Source organism: Lissotriton vulgaris, chromosome 6 (assembly GCF_964263255.1).
Source record: "Lissotriton vulgaris chromosome 6, aLisVul1.2, whole genome shotgun sequence".
Taxonomy (NCBI): Eukaryota; Metazoa; Chordata; class Amphibia; order Caudata; family Salamandridae; genus Lissotriton; species Lissotriton vulgaris.
In genome coordinates, this window is record NC_141694.1 from 881,442,643 (window position 1) to 881,457,485 (window position 14,843).

The 14,843-nt window shown below is 48.0% G+C and overlaps 1 protein-coding gene across 1 annotated transcript in view; it reads left to right on the forward strand.

Moving 5' to 3' along the window:
• Positions 1-14,843, forward strand: part of SYNE1 (spectrin repeat containing nuclear envelope protein 1) — a 2,319,318-nt gene that overhangs the window by 1,850,474 nt on the left and 454,001 nt on the right. Inside the window, exons 121-122 of the mRNA XM_086926873.1 lie at positions 8,486-8,668; positions 10,403-10,549. Of these exons, the coding sequence (XP_086782999.1) occupies positions 8,486-8,668; positions 10,403-10,549 (330 nt within the window). The remainder of the gene's footprint in view (positions 1-8,485; positions 8,669-10,402; positions 10,550-14,843) is intronic.

The following is a 14,843-nucleotide window of genomic DNA, read 5'->3' on the forward strand; positions in this document are numbered from 1 at the left end:
GGATTACACGCTGACCCCTCAACTGTGCTAACTCTTGAATGGTGCGACCAAAGTGGCCACTACAAGATATCAAACAATTCATTAAATTAAGCCTGACTTGTTTCTCAAGTCGAAATTAATGTAACTAGCTGCAGTGTGCAGCTTTTACAAAGCTGCCACCTGATTGCCTTTAAAACTTCTGTGGCATTCCTGGCACACATGGAGACTTTTCCACGGGACAGCTTTCTGCCCTCCTGGAGAGACATGCCAGCAACTCTCAGGAAGGAGAGCAATGATGGATTGTAGGCCAGGGAGGTGTTGCCTCCCCCCTGCAGAAAGCCATTTGAATATTAGCCCCAAATGGTAGTCATCAAAGGAGAGGCTGCCTTTGAAGGGCAGATATGTAACACTAGCAGGCAGGGCTGACGCATTGTTTAGGCAGACAGGGTGGCATGGGGAGCAGAGAGGGGAAACCAGTTGTAAAAACTGGATTCCACAGGGGCATGGAGCCTCAGGTACTAACACCCCAGGGGTGGGTCAAGGAGTTCTGAACACTGAAAGAGGGGTCTAGCTATCTCGTGAGTGGGCAGAATGGTGCATCCTGGGTTAGCCAGATGTAACACTCCGCAGGTTGTGGTCACTAGGTGGGAGGGAATATGGTAGCTCATTGGCATCTTTCTGAGCATAAACAGGGTCCCCTTGGACCCAGACCTCAGATCTCTACTGACTGGAAGAAGAACCGAAGGAGGACTTCCCTGCTGAACACAAGGGACCAACAAAGAGAGGATGCACCTGGTGGCTAGGGAAGGAAGGGACTGTTCCTGCCATATCTTGCTCAAGGGATAATCCATCTTCAGAGCCCAGCAAATCTAAGAGACTCCAAGGGATAGTTCACTCGCTTTCTGTGTGCAGCACAGGGCCACAGCAGCTGAAGAAGCCTGCTGGGGCAAGATGGTAGTATAAAGTCTTCAAGCCGCACCAAGGAGCAAGACCCAATGCAGAGAGTGGCACCAAAGTTCACTGTGCCCTGGGGTGAATGTATGACATAGTTCTGCATTCTGTCCATCAATTGTTCTTTTTGCATTTGTCAACTCTAGTGGGACGGGTATACTCAGACATTGGTCCTGTGCACTCCATGCCACTGGAGTCAAGATATCCTGGCTGATGAGGGCTTCAAGCCCGAAACCGGTCCTAGGATGCTTGTTTCCAGTCCAGGGAGGACCTGGCCTGGCAGTTCGGGCTGGATTGTTCCCGGAAAGCTAGAAGCACGCCGAAATCAACGCCCTCCTCAAGAAGCCCAAAGCGGACCCCAAGGACCTCAATAACTTCTGGCCCATCTCCCTGCTCCCGTTCCCGGCAAAGGTCATCGAGAAAATCGTCAACATGCAACTGGCCCGCCAGCTCGAAGACAACAACATCTTGGACCCGTCCCAGTCCGGATTCAGACGAAACAACAGCACAGAGACAGCCCTCATTGCCGCCACAGACGACATCAGGCGCCAACTAGACAACAACGAAACATCAGCCCTCATCCTCCTGGACCTGTCAGCCACCTTCGACACGGTCTGCCATCGCACTCTAAAGACACTCCTCCTAGAATCCGGAATTCAAGATATGGCTCTTGACTGGACCATGTCCTTCCTCTCCGGAAGAACCCAGAGCGTCCGCCTCCCACCCTTCCGATCCAAAGCCACCGACATCATCTGCGGCGTCCCTCAGGGCTCATTCCTCAGCCCAACGCTGTTCAACATCTACATGGCCCCCCTTGCACAAGTGGCATGCCATCACAACCTCAACATCATCGCTTACGCTGACGACACCCAGCTCATCCTCTCCCTCACCAAGGACCCACACACCACCAAAACAAACCTGCACGAGGGAATGGAGGCCGTCGCCGATTGGATGAGGAGCAGCCGTCTGAAGCTGTACTTGGACAAGATGGAGGTCCTCATCCTCGGACTCACCCCCTCAGCCTGGGACGACTCCAGGTGGCCGACCACACTGGGAACAGCACCAACACCCACCGACCATGCATGCAATCTAGGATTCATCCTCGACTCCTCCCTCTCCATGTCTAAGCAGGTCAACGCGTCTCCTCCTCCTGCTACAACACCCTCCGCATGCTCCGCAGGATCTACAAGTGGATCCCGACTGAAACAAGAAGAACGGTGACACAGGCCCTCGTCAGCAGCAGACTGGACTACGGCAACGCACTCTACGCAGGAATCGCAGCCAAACACCTACGACGACTACAACGCATCCAAAACGCCTCCGCCTGACTGATCGTCAACGTCAACCGCCGCAGCCACATCACCCCCCACCTGAGAGACCTACACTGGCTACCCGTCGACAAGAGGATCACCTTCAAGCTCCTCGCGCACGCATACAAAGCACTCCACAACGCCAGACCAGCCTACCTGAACAGCAGACTCAGCTTCCACACCAACACCCGCCAGCTCTGCTCCGCCAGCCTCGCCCTCGCATCTGTCCCCCGCATCCAACGAACGACCTGCGGCGGCAGATCCTTCTCCTACCTCACCACCAGGACCTGGGACACCCTCCCTACCCACATACGGCAGACCCAAGACCTACTCGCCTTCAGAAGACTCCTCAAGACCTGGCTCTAGCAGCATCCCCCTCCGCTCAGCGCCTTGGAACCCTCACGGGAAAGTAGTGTGCTTTACAAGTGCTCTGATTGATTGATTGGGCGCAGGGTCAAGACTGATTTACATATGGCTGGGTCCAAACTGGAATGGCATGGTGAGCAAAAAAACAATGGATTTAGGCCCAGATCTCTGTATTGGGGTGAATGTATGACATTGTTCTGCATTCTGTCCATCAATTGTTCTTTTTGCATTTGTCACCCGAGTGGAACGGGTATGCCCAATCACAGGTCCCGTGCTCTCCACGCCACTGGAGTCAAGCTATCCTGGCTGATGAGGGCTTAAAGCCCAAAACGGGTCCTAGGATGCTTGTTTCCAGTCCAGGGAGGACCTGGCCTGGCAGTTCGGGCTGGACTATTCCCATTGGGCGCAGGGTCAAGACTGATGTTCATATGGCTGGGTCCAAACTTGAATGGAATGGTTAGCAATAAAACGATGGATTTAGGCCCAGATCTCCGTACTGGGATGAATGTATGACATTGTTCTGCATTCTGTCCATCAATTGTTCTTTTTGCATGTGTCACCCCGAGTGGGACGGGTATGCCCAGACGTGGGTCAATCAATCAGTGACACTTATAAAGCGCGCTACATACCCGTAGGGTCTCAAGGCGCTGGGGGGGCGGGGGGGTGCCGCTACTGCTCGAACAGCCAGGTCTTCAGCTTCTTCCTGAAGGAGAGGTGGTCTTGGGTCAGGCGCAGGTTGGGAGGGAGGGAGTTCCATGTCTTGGCGGCCAGGTAGGAGAAGGACCTTCCTCCTGTAGTCGCTCTTCGGATGCGGGGGACGGCGGCGAGGGCGTGGTTGGCTGATCGGAGGTGGCGTTTGGGAGCGTAGAAGTTGACTCGGCTGTTGAGGTAGCTCGGGCCTTGGTCGTGTAGGGCTTTGTGTGCGTGGGTGAGGAGGCGGAAGGTGATTCTCTTGTTGACGGGGAGCCAGTGAAGGTCTCTCAGATGTCCGGAGATGTGGCTGGTTCGTGGGATGTCGAGGATGAGTCTAGCTGAGGCGTTTTGGATCCGCTGGAGTCTCTTCTGGAGCTTGGCGGTGGTACCGGCGTAGAGGGCGTTGCCGTAGTCCAGTCGGCTGGTGACGAGGGCCTGGGTGACGGTCTTCCTGGTCTCTGTGGGGATCCACCAGAAGATCTTCCGTAGCATGCGTAGGATGTTGAAGCACGCCGAGGAGACGTTGTTGACTTGCCTGGTCATGGAGAGGGAGGAGTCCAGGATGAAGCCCAGGTTTCGTGCATGGTCTGTCGGTTTGGGTGCGGTGCCCAGGGCGGGAGGCCACCAGGAGTCATCCCAGGCGGAGGGTGAGGAGCCCAGGATGAGGACCTCCGTCTTGTCCGAGTTCAGTTTCAGGCGGCTGGTCGTCATCCACTCGGCTACCTCTTTCATCCCTTCGTGCAGGTTGGCTCTGGCGGCGGCGGGGTCGTTGGTCAGGGAGAGGATCAGCTGGGTGTCGTCGGCGTAGGAGATTGTGCTGAGGTTGTGTTTGCGTACGATGGCGGCGAGGGGGCTCATGTAGACGTTGAAGAGGGTGGGGCTCAGAGATGATCCGCAGATGACTTCGGAGGCCTCTGACTTGTACGGTGGTAGGCGGACTCTCTGTGTTCTTCCGTCGAGGAAGGAGATGATCCATTCCAGCGCCTTGTCCTGGATTCCGATGTTGCTGAGGCGCTGTACTAGGGTGCGGTGGCAGACCGTGTCGAATGCCGCGGAGAGGTCTAGGAGGATGAGGGCCGCTGTTTCTCCATTGTCCATCAGGGCTCGGATGTCATCGGTGGCGGCGATGAGGGCGGTCTCGGTGCTGTGGTTGGCTCGGATGCCGGACTGTGAGGGGTCGAGGGATCCGTTCGTCTCGAGGAAGGCGGCCATCTGCTTGTTGACGGTCTTCTCGATGACTTTGGCTGGAAACGGGAGAAGCGAGATGGGGCGGTAATTCTTGAGGTCGGTGGGGTCCGCTGTTGGTTTCTTGAGTAGAGCGCTGAGTTCGGCGTGTTTCCAGCTCTCAGGGAAGATGGCGGTGTCGAAGGATGTGTTGATGATGTCTCGTAGGTGGGGTGCGATGACAGCGTCGGCCTTGTTGAAGACGTGGTGAGGGCAGGGGTCGGTCGGTGATCCGGAGTGGATGGAGTTCATCGTGCGGATGGTGTCTTCGGTGCTGATCGGGGTCCAGGCGTGGAGGGTGGTGGTGGGGGGTGGTTGTTCGGTCATGGTGTGCGTTGGTTGGTTGTTGAAGCTGCTGTGTATGTCCGTGATCTTGTTGTGGAAGTATGAAGCGAGGGAGTTGCAGAGGTCTTGCGATGGGGTGATGTCGTTGTTTCCTGCGCTGGGGTTGGAAAGCTCTTTCACGATGTTGAAGAGTTCCTTGCAGTTGTGTGCGTTGTTGTCCAACCGGTCCTTGAATGCTGTTTTCTTGGCGGCGCGGATCAGCTGGTGGTGTTTCCGGGTGGCAAGTTTGTAGGAGATCCTGTTGTCCGGTGTCGGTTCCCTTTTCCAGACTTTCTCGAGGGCTCGGCAGTTCTTCTTGGAGCTCTTGGGTCTTGGGTCCCGTGTTCTCCATGTCACTGAATTCAAGCTATTTTGGCTGATGAAGGCTGAAAGCCCAAAACCGGTCCTAGAAGGCTTGTTTCCAGTACAGGTATGACCTGGCCTGGCAGTTCAGGCAGAACTGTTCCCATTGGGCGCAGGGTCAAGACTGATTTGCATATGGCTGGGTCCAAACTGGAATGGCATGGTGAGCAACAAAACGATGGATTTAGGCCCTGATCCCTGTACTGGGGTGAATGTTTGACATTGTTCTGCATTCGGTCCATCAATTGTTCTTTTTGCATTTGTCACCCCGATTGGGACGGGTATGCCCAAACGTGGGTCCCGTGCTCTCCATGCCACTGGAGTCAGGCTATCCTGGCTGATGAGTGCTGAAAGCTCAAAATCGGTCCTAGGATGCTTGTTTCCAGTCCAGAGAGGACCTAGCCTGGCATTTTGGGTTGGACTGTTCCCATTGGGCGCAGGGTCAAGACTGATTTGCATATGTCTTGGTCCAAACTGAAATGACATGGTGAGCAAAAAAAAAATGGATTTAGGCCCAGATCTCTGTACTGGGGTGAATGTATGACATTGTTCTGCATTCTGTCCATCAATTGTTCTTTTTGCATGTGTCACCCCAAGTGGGACGGTTATGCCCAGAGGTGGGTCCCGTGCTCTCCATGTTACTGGAGTCAAGCTATTTTGGCTGATGAGGGTGAAAGCCCAAAACTGGTCCTAGGAGGCTTGTTTCCAGTCCAAGGAGGACCGGGCCTGGCAGTTCCAGCTGAACTACTCCCATTGGGCACAAGGTCAAGACTGATTTGCATATGGCTAAGTCCAAACTGGAATGACATGGTGAGCAAATAAACAATGGATGTAGGCCAAGATCTCTGTACTGGGGTGAATATATGACATTGTTCTGCATTCTGTCCATCAATTGTTGGGTCCAAACTGGAATGACATGGTGAGCAAAAACACAATGGATTTAGGCCCAGATCTCTGAACTGGGGTGAACGTATGATATTTTTCAGCATTCTGTCCATCAATTGTTCTTTTTGCATTTGTTTTTTTGTGATAGTCATCTATAGTCATAATCACTTAATAGTCCCGCCCATGTGCGGGGACCCCGGAGCGCAGCACCACCAATGACCATGATCCCATTCTAGGGCAGGAACAAGCTATCCTTCCCTTCCTATTGTATTTGGGTAAATCAAGCCTTCAGTTTACCTCTATAAAGGTTCATTTGGCGGCCATTACAGCATACAGAAAATCATCCAGGCAGGTTCCCTTTTTTCAGGTGCCTTCTTTAAAGGCTTAAAGAAGGTCTATCCTTCGATTAAGTCTCCCTCCCCTCTTTGGGAGCTTAATGTGGTCCTTTCTAAATTAATTGGCCCCCCCTTCAAACCCATACATTAATCGTCCCTGCAGCATTTGACGTGGAAGACCTCTCTCTTTGTGGCAATTACCCCTGCTTGCGGAGTGACCGATATACAAGCTTTGTTTTGTAAAGAACTTTGTCTCAGTTTCCACTCAAACAGGGTGGTCTTTAGAACTCACCCTAGTTTTCTGCCTAAGGTTGTTTCTTATTTTCATAATAATCAGGCTATTACACTTCCTACCTTCTTCCCGAACCCTTCCACCCCTCCTGAGGGGGTGTTACATTCTCAACCTCAAAATGGTTCTGAAAGTCTGCCTAGACAAAAACAAAAGCTTAAGGAAATTAGACCGTTTGTTTCTTAAATTATGGTCCCATGCACACTGGTTTTCCCTCTTCTAAACAGACCATCTCTATATGGCTAGTCTTGTGTATTACCTGCCTTACCAGTTAGCTAACAAACAACTCCCTGGTAGACCAAAGGCTCATTCCACCAGGGAAAAGGCCTCCTCTACGGCCCACCTCAGAATTTTACCCATTGCAGAGAAATGTAAAGCTGCCACATGCCGAACAGTACACACTTTTGCTTGCCACTATTGTTTATACTCCGACACTCAGGTGGATGCTCAGTTTGGGCCAGCCTCTTTAAGGAACCTGTTTGGGTAAATTGTCCTTAGGGTGTTTTTAACTTTAATGGTGTTCGTCCGCAGGATTCTGGTGATGGGCTTGCTATTCTATTCAGTGCTTATGACTATTGGTGATATCCCCTGGAGGAGAAGGATAAGTTACTTACCTGTAATCCGAGTTCTCTTCCAGGGGTATACTTATCAAAGTCTTAATCAACCCATTCGCCTCCCCGGATGAATACCTTTGTTATAGTAGCACTCTGACTCCATGTTATTCCTACATATGATGCTACACCGTAAAAAAGACCTGACCTGTCAACTGTGAGGCTCGATGCGAGCATGGAGGTCTTAACGGCATAGTGCCAGATTTATTCTGTTGTGATTTCTCTATGCAGCCTATGGGTTAACTGCCTGCTATTACTTTGCCTTTTTCTTTTAATCTGAAGGGTATGTTAAAACAGCAAAGTAGTGCATGGAGAGATGTGTGGCTCCAGTGTGCCACATATAGGGGCATTGTCCCCCCCACCACCTACTGCCCTCGACCTCATGGGCACAGACATGAGGTACAGAGGTTCCAACCATTAGGAAATATGTTCATTGGATACCATACAAATAGTGAGGTCAGATGAGCACATATCTTTAGTGGCTAACTCTTGGTTTTGCCATGTGGGTTGTGGTTACTGACAGTTCCTTTGTTTCCTGTTTATTCGGGCTTGGGGAAGACCTAGTTTAAATCACTCAGACAGGACAAAACCTCCACTTTTTGGTCCTAACCATTCCATAAAATGTTGGGCTCTATGAAATCTTGCAAGCCTATTTGTCTTGTTTCCATTTAACATATGTCCTGATGATTAATACTACTGAACATATTGTCTACACACCATGTAGATGATTTCCTGTGTCACTCATTTTCAATTGCACTGCGTTGTCACCAGGAGCACCTTCTATTCTTTCAAACTGTTTTAATTGTTATGTATTCATAATTTGTGAACATCATAAAAATATATACATATTTTTTGTGTTTGCATCACATTAATTGTTCTCAGAGAACAGGGATGACATATATTTAGTCCCTTGCTGATGCTCCAAATAATGTCTAAATGATTCCTAGGGGAACATTATTTTTCTCTGATTGTCAGATAAGCAGTGCTGCTAACAGATAGAGTTGATGTGACTTTAAACCATTAAAATGTACATCAAAACCCTTAAAAGTACTCTCCTTCATTGTTACAGCTTTAAATGATTATTAAATCACAATGTCATACTTTCAAAAATAATCGTATATGGAAAGTCCTGTTCATGTCATTGTTTTGCTGCAGGATCTGCGTAAAGGTCTGGCTTCAGTGAAGGATTCCCTTTTTGTTCTTCATGAGCTTGGAGAGCAACTGAAGCAGCAGGTGGACTCATCTGCAGGTGCTGCTATCCAGTCTGATCACTTATCAATGAGCCAGCGTTTAGCGGTCATGGAGCAAGCTCTTAGCAGGCAACAGACATCTCTACAGGTACCATAAAACCTGCTACTGTGTAATAGCTACTGTTTGCACGAACAACAGTTAGTTCTAGAAATTAATAATTGTAAGTGTCTCTGTACAGATAGTGGTCCTAATATTGTATGAGTGTACATTTCTTGTGTGTGTTGCACATACCTGTAGGTGGCTGAGTTTTAAATAAGGAACTCGGGTACTCTGACCCTGGTGTACAGATAGAAAAATAAGAAGGTACCCCAATTTTCTTATATGTAGTGTATATCTCCAATCACAAAACTTACTACATAGGCATTAAAGGCTAAAAAATCAAATACAAAACTTCTGAGGTAAAAATACAATGAGCAGTAACATTAGATGTAATTCATATATTGTTTTTGAAATCACACTTCTCTACCAAAGGTAAGTGCATTAATTTGTGAAGTATGTAGAATAGTGCAGTGACAGAAGTATCCCATGCTGTTTCACGAAAACAATAGCAACCTAATAGTGAATAAGCCTGTTCAGTTTGTTGGCTGGATGATCTTGGGGTGCCTACCTGGGACAGGAGCAGAGACGGAAACTAGCCTGTGGGATGAAGGTCCTACTGCACCTGTCTGTGTTGGGTGCAGAACAGGAGACTGCAACCATCCACCTCTGACTGGGATCATGTAAAGGCTTATTGAACCTCAGGGCATTTCAAGAAGCACAGAGGCAGACATTGGTTCCCGCATTCTGAAAAGTGAATCAAGTGCACTTGTTTTAGCATGTAGCTTTAAACATTACGAGGACAAGATGGTTTAATGGGGCGTGTGGGAAATGTAGTTGTGGATGTCCTGCAGTAATGCTTAACAGTAAACTTAAATATATACGACTAATTCTGGAGGTGTGAAAAATAAGTTTGACATGGTGAAATTAAAAATAAAAACTTCTTGTATTTGTTTTGAGAAATTGGGGTTTGGTTGGTGGTGCTGGATGCAACTAAAACCCATGGGTAATCTAGTTCAGAGACTAGGCGGTGAGGGTCAGGCTTCATATTGCATTAAATGCAAATTAAAAGGTATTAGGGGAAGAAAATGTATAAACTGTGGGGAGTTTTGCATAATGTTATCTGAGAACTGGAGTTAGTTGTGGTTGTACAGGAAACCCATGAACATGTCTTTCTGTCTGTGCTGAATGTCTCCAAGACCTCTGGTAAATGTAGAACCAGTTCTGGATGGCAACAAATCATAGCAAACAGGATTTATTATGATTCAGAACGGTTGTTTTCTATGCATAAATCGGATATGCTTGTAAAGTCTGCTGATGGATGGCCACGTCAGGTGCATTTGGTGGTATGAGGGAAATGTAAAGGTGGAGTGGAACTGGGATAGTTGTTGCATGATGCCATTAAAAACAAAAATTATGCGAGTGTCCGCTGTGTGTGCCACACATTCTAAAATTGCTGTTTTAGTATCTAGTAAAGATTAGGACACCCTCCCCCAGTTTAAGGAGGGGTGTCTAGGGTTATATTATGAAACATTTAGTAAAAAAAACAATTGGAAAGATGAGGTACAATATGTAAGTTGCAGGCGCTACTGTTCAATAGTTAGCATTCCTATGGACCTTGTAAAAACTGTCATATTTTGAAGTTACACAGTGGTTGCATGAAGAAAATAGAAGACAAGCAAGATCCATTCAAGGTTTGAACAGTACTAGATGATACTCGAATGCTGCAGGGGGAGAATTGATTCTCGTGGGTTTAAACAGATTTCTATTTTCTTTTTGCCTCAGGCTGGAGTTCTGGATTATGAGACATTTGCAAAAAGCCTCAACGGCCTAGAGTGCTGGATTATGGATGCCGAAGTAGTTCTGAAAGAACAAGACCCTAGCCATTCATCGGAATTGCAACCCATCCGAGACAGAATGGATGAACTTAAAGTAAGGAATGAGGCTGACAAGGCAGGATCATTGTCCTGATTTTGAATTCTTTACTTTCTTTGATGTGTGATATGTGGCTGAAATATCATACATAAGTAAATTAATCAATCAATCAATAAATAAGTCAACCGATGATCTAAGTTCTGGTTAGCTTTGGTTATACCACCAATCTCACAAATTCGCCTAAAAAAACCCACAGAGTTCAGTTATTTTGGATAGTGACTTGTAACCGCAGATTCCACCCCTTTTGAATATTCCCCAGATGTCGTACAGGATCTGAAACTTTCCTTAGTAATTCCTCTGTGTACTGGTAGATGGCACTGTGCGGCTCTGCACTGATGCCAGTTTGATCCAGAAATTACATGCAGGGACCGTATAGGCGACAGTCCCAAGTCCTATTGTCAGTTCCTTTCCTTCTGCGTCACCAAACATGGATCCACAGCTACCTCTTGTGTCTTTGAGTCAGCTTTTCAATCAAACAATTTACATTGTGCAAGGGAAATATCACCTCTCAAGATGACCTGATTCAAACCCCAAATACTGTCACAAACAAATGTCTTTGGCAAATCCTCACCAGTTTTCCTGTGGTGCATTGAGTCAATCCAAAACTCTAAGGTCTGTATTGACTTCGCCACGATGTACCCATAGACCATACAAGACTGCAAGCGAATCTTAATGTCGCCATGCTCCTGGGGACTCTGTGACAAGACAGGGCCAAGTCGAAGGGTTGGTCCCGGTCCGGAAGTCACAGTAGTCTTTCACAAGATTGGTCTTCATTGCGCTGTAAGTCTTCGGCTAAGTTAAGAAAAAAACACAAAAAGTCCAAGCAGGGCTCAGCCTCCTACCACGACTCTGATACTCCTTGGAAGATGCAAAGGTGTCACCATGACTTTCGATTTTGCTCCCAAAGTCAATTGACAATGGAGCCTAATCCGCAACCAGCCTGGGCTCAACCCGAATTTCCTGGGCCAGCTGCAATATAGAGGCAGATCGAAGAGTTGCTTGCCTAAAGTTGCGATGTTATTTAATGCTGTCTAAACCATCAATTTGCTGCCATTCTATGCTTTGCCTCACCCCTCGAGGGAGGAGAAGAGACTCCATCACTTGGACCCCAAGGGAGTACAGAGCATTTACATTTATCGTACCAAAGAAAACTGGGTGGACAAACAGCTCTTTGTACTGTTCACTAGAGTGAAATAATGCAAGACAGCACATAAGAGGACCATTTTCTGTTGGATTGCGCTCTGCAGCAAGATCAGCTACACTTTGGTGTAAAAGCTGCCTCCAAAAGGTCTGCAAGCTCATTCCAGCAATGCCAAAGCTGACCAGGGCTTCTGCCAGTCAGCTACGCAGGTATTGCTCCATACATTCACGAAGCACAACTGTCTGGATAATCATCTTCATTGAGCTCGGTTCTACAGGACTTTCTGGTTTGAGTCCATTCACAGGCGCAGCTTTTGAAAACGGATTCTTTATGCGATATACCAGGAATCTGATATACAGTGTAAAGAGACCAAGGGTTTCCTTATGAGTGGACAGGGGCTTGCTATGCTATACAAAAGTGCTCTATTATTGGGTAGTGTGGTCTAGGAACAGCCTTAGGCTTAACACAGAGAAGAGCAAGACATTTGCAAATTCACACAATGATCAAAAAATGACAACACAACTCAAGAATGAGATCTACACTTATTTATAAAAATAGAAAGTATCCTTACATGTTTTAGCATCAGAGAAAAATCATTCAGGTAAGTAAGTTTATAAATATAAATCCTTTTCACTTAAACAAGTGAACCTAAGTGCACTTTCTCAGTACAATGTAATTCTAAGGAAGAAAGAACAAGTGCTGCAAACAGGTATAGTACAGCGACTTACAAGACCAATCTTCAGGAGTTAAGGTGAGTGGTGGGCAAGGTCCAAGGCAGCAATAACAGTAAACCATCAGCGGCTCAAGGGCCTCCGGTGCAGGGTGCAAAAGAGCATCTGGAGCCCAATAGGTTTCCATGGAGATCGGTCACTGCGGAAAGAGGCTACAGGCTTTGGCTGGAAGGCCAATCGGGGTGAACCAACATGGGGAGTCACGATTTGCGATGCTCAGTTACATAGGGACACCTGGGGTTACTTCTTCACAGCACGGGCCAGACAGATGTAAAGGTGTAATTAGGCATTGAGTTTCCTTTCTGTGAGTAGTCGTGGTCTATGGGGCCTGAGTGCAGTGGCTGCAGGTGACGTTGGGGATTCCACAAGGGGTTAACCACAATGGACTTGAGCTCTGGAGGACCTTGTTGTCACTGGTGCCCCACTACAACTTGGCGAAGGGTGCAATGGTGGCTTCAGGTTTTGGGTTTTGGTGGTTACGGAGGATTCAGAGTCATTGCTTTTTGGAGTTACTGCAGGATGCAGGGGGAACAGGTCTGCTGGTCATGGAAGGTCTTGCTCTTTATCGAAGTCAGGCTGTCCTCCCAAGGTTCTTGAGTCCACAGACACAGAATGAGTCGACTTTGGCATAGTTCAATGAGTAATGCAGACAGGCCAGCGGTGTTGGTACCAGGTCAGCTGCTTCTTTTCTGCTTTTGCGGCACTTTGGTGTCCTCTCTCTTCTTAGTTCCTCAGGATCTCCTTCTCTGGTGCCAGAGACTCCCCTAAATACTGAACTTAAGGGCATTAGGGGAGAGAAGGGTAGTAACTAATGGGCTATTGACCCTTGGGTGGGTAACTACACCCCTATATGTCCACTTCCTGTGGGAAGTGGACATAACCCTGTCCAAGAATTCCTAAGTATGCCATCCCAATATGGCTACTTCTGAAAAGTTGTGTCCACCTCACAGTAGTCCATCTTAGGGGTGGTACTAGCCTGAATGTGGCACCTCTACCTGACTAGCTAATTTTCCCACCTGTTCCGGTGCCAAGGGGGCCCTAGACAAAGGGGTCTGCTTCCTCTCCTGTGAGGGGGAGACAGATTTGCATTTTAAAGGCAGCAGCCCGTTGAGACTTGCCACCCAAGGAGGGCTAATCAGCAGGCCAACCTGTGGGAGGGAGTTTTGCACCCTCTTCCTGGACAGGCTTTTGTTCAGGGTCTCCTGAGAGTAGAGGTTCTCACCCTTAGAGGTCAGAACAATGTCTCAGGTGGCAAGTTGGCAGAAACCAGTCAGCAAGCACACCAGTAGCTGGTAGGTTTTCAGAGGGCACATCTGAGGCGCCCTCTGGGTGCATGTATTGGTAAATCCATCTCTGCAATCAGTGTGGGTTTATCCAAACTAGTTGTTTGATACAAAACATCCCTCTATTCAGTGAAGCAATTATGTAGCTAGAAAACTCGTTTTACACTGATGCCCAGCGCATGTTTTAAAATGGCTTCTGTGTCCACTTGCACTGGCAGGTAGGACTGACAAGCACAGCAGCATACATGCTAATGCACATATGCCCCCACATGTAATTTTCAGCACCCTGCCTTAGGGCTGTCAGGCCTGCTTTAGGAATGACTTACAAATATCACATGCAGTGTTAGGGGGCATGGCACATAGAGATGTGTGACATGTCGTGATTCCACTTTTGTCGGCACCAAGACACGTAACCTGCAATGACAATCTTGCATGTGCTTGGTGAGGGGTCTGTTAGGGTGGCACAATTCATGCGGCTTCCCTTAGGGACTGTGTGTAGTACCTCAGGCCTCTAGGTACCATGGGTACCATTTACTAGGGTGCTAAATGATCAGTCAATTGGGAAAACAATGGTACGGTTTTAAGGTAAAAACACTGGTACTGGGAACCTGGTTAGCAGGTTTCCATGACTCTTCAGTGAAAATTGCATCAAATACCAGGCAAAAAGTGTTGGGGTAACTGCAACAAGAATTCCAGCATCCTCACACCTCCAAATAGTTTATGCCTTGGTATCTATTCAAAAGATGAGGAATCTAAAGTTAGAAGTTTCTCTCTGAAGAACAAGTCTCTTAACTTTGGTAACGCTCTTTCTGGTAGAGACTGTCTTACCGCAGATTCCTCATCAATCCCCCTCATTCTGTGAATTGGTCTTCGTCCATAAAAAAGATTAGAAGTCTAGGAATCTGCATACTGGTAGATGGCAATTAGTTGTTCGGTTCTGCACCTGGGGGTACTGATAACCTTAAAAGCAGCCGAAGTCAGCATGCCAGGTGGTACCTACATGGGACCCATACGTCATTTCCAGAATGGCATCAATGAAGAGCCCCACGGTGCCACCTACTGTCACATAGAGTTACTGCTATAAAGGTTTCCGTATCCAGTTGTATGCTTGGGGAATATTCAAAGGGTGATGAATA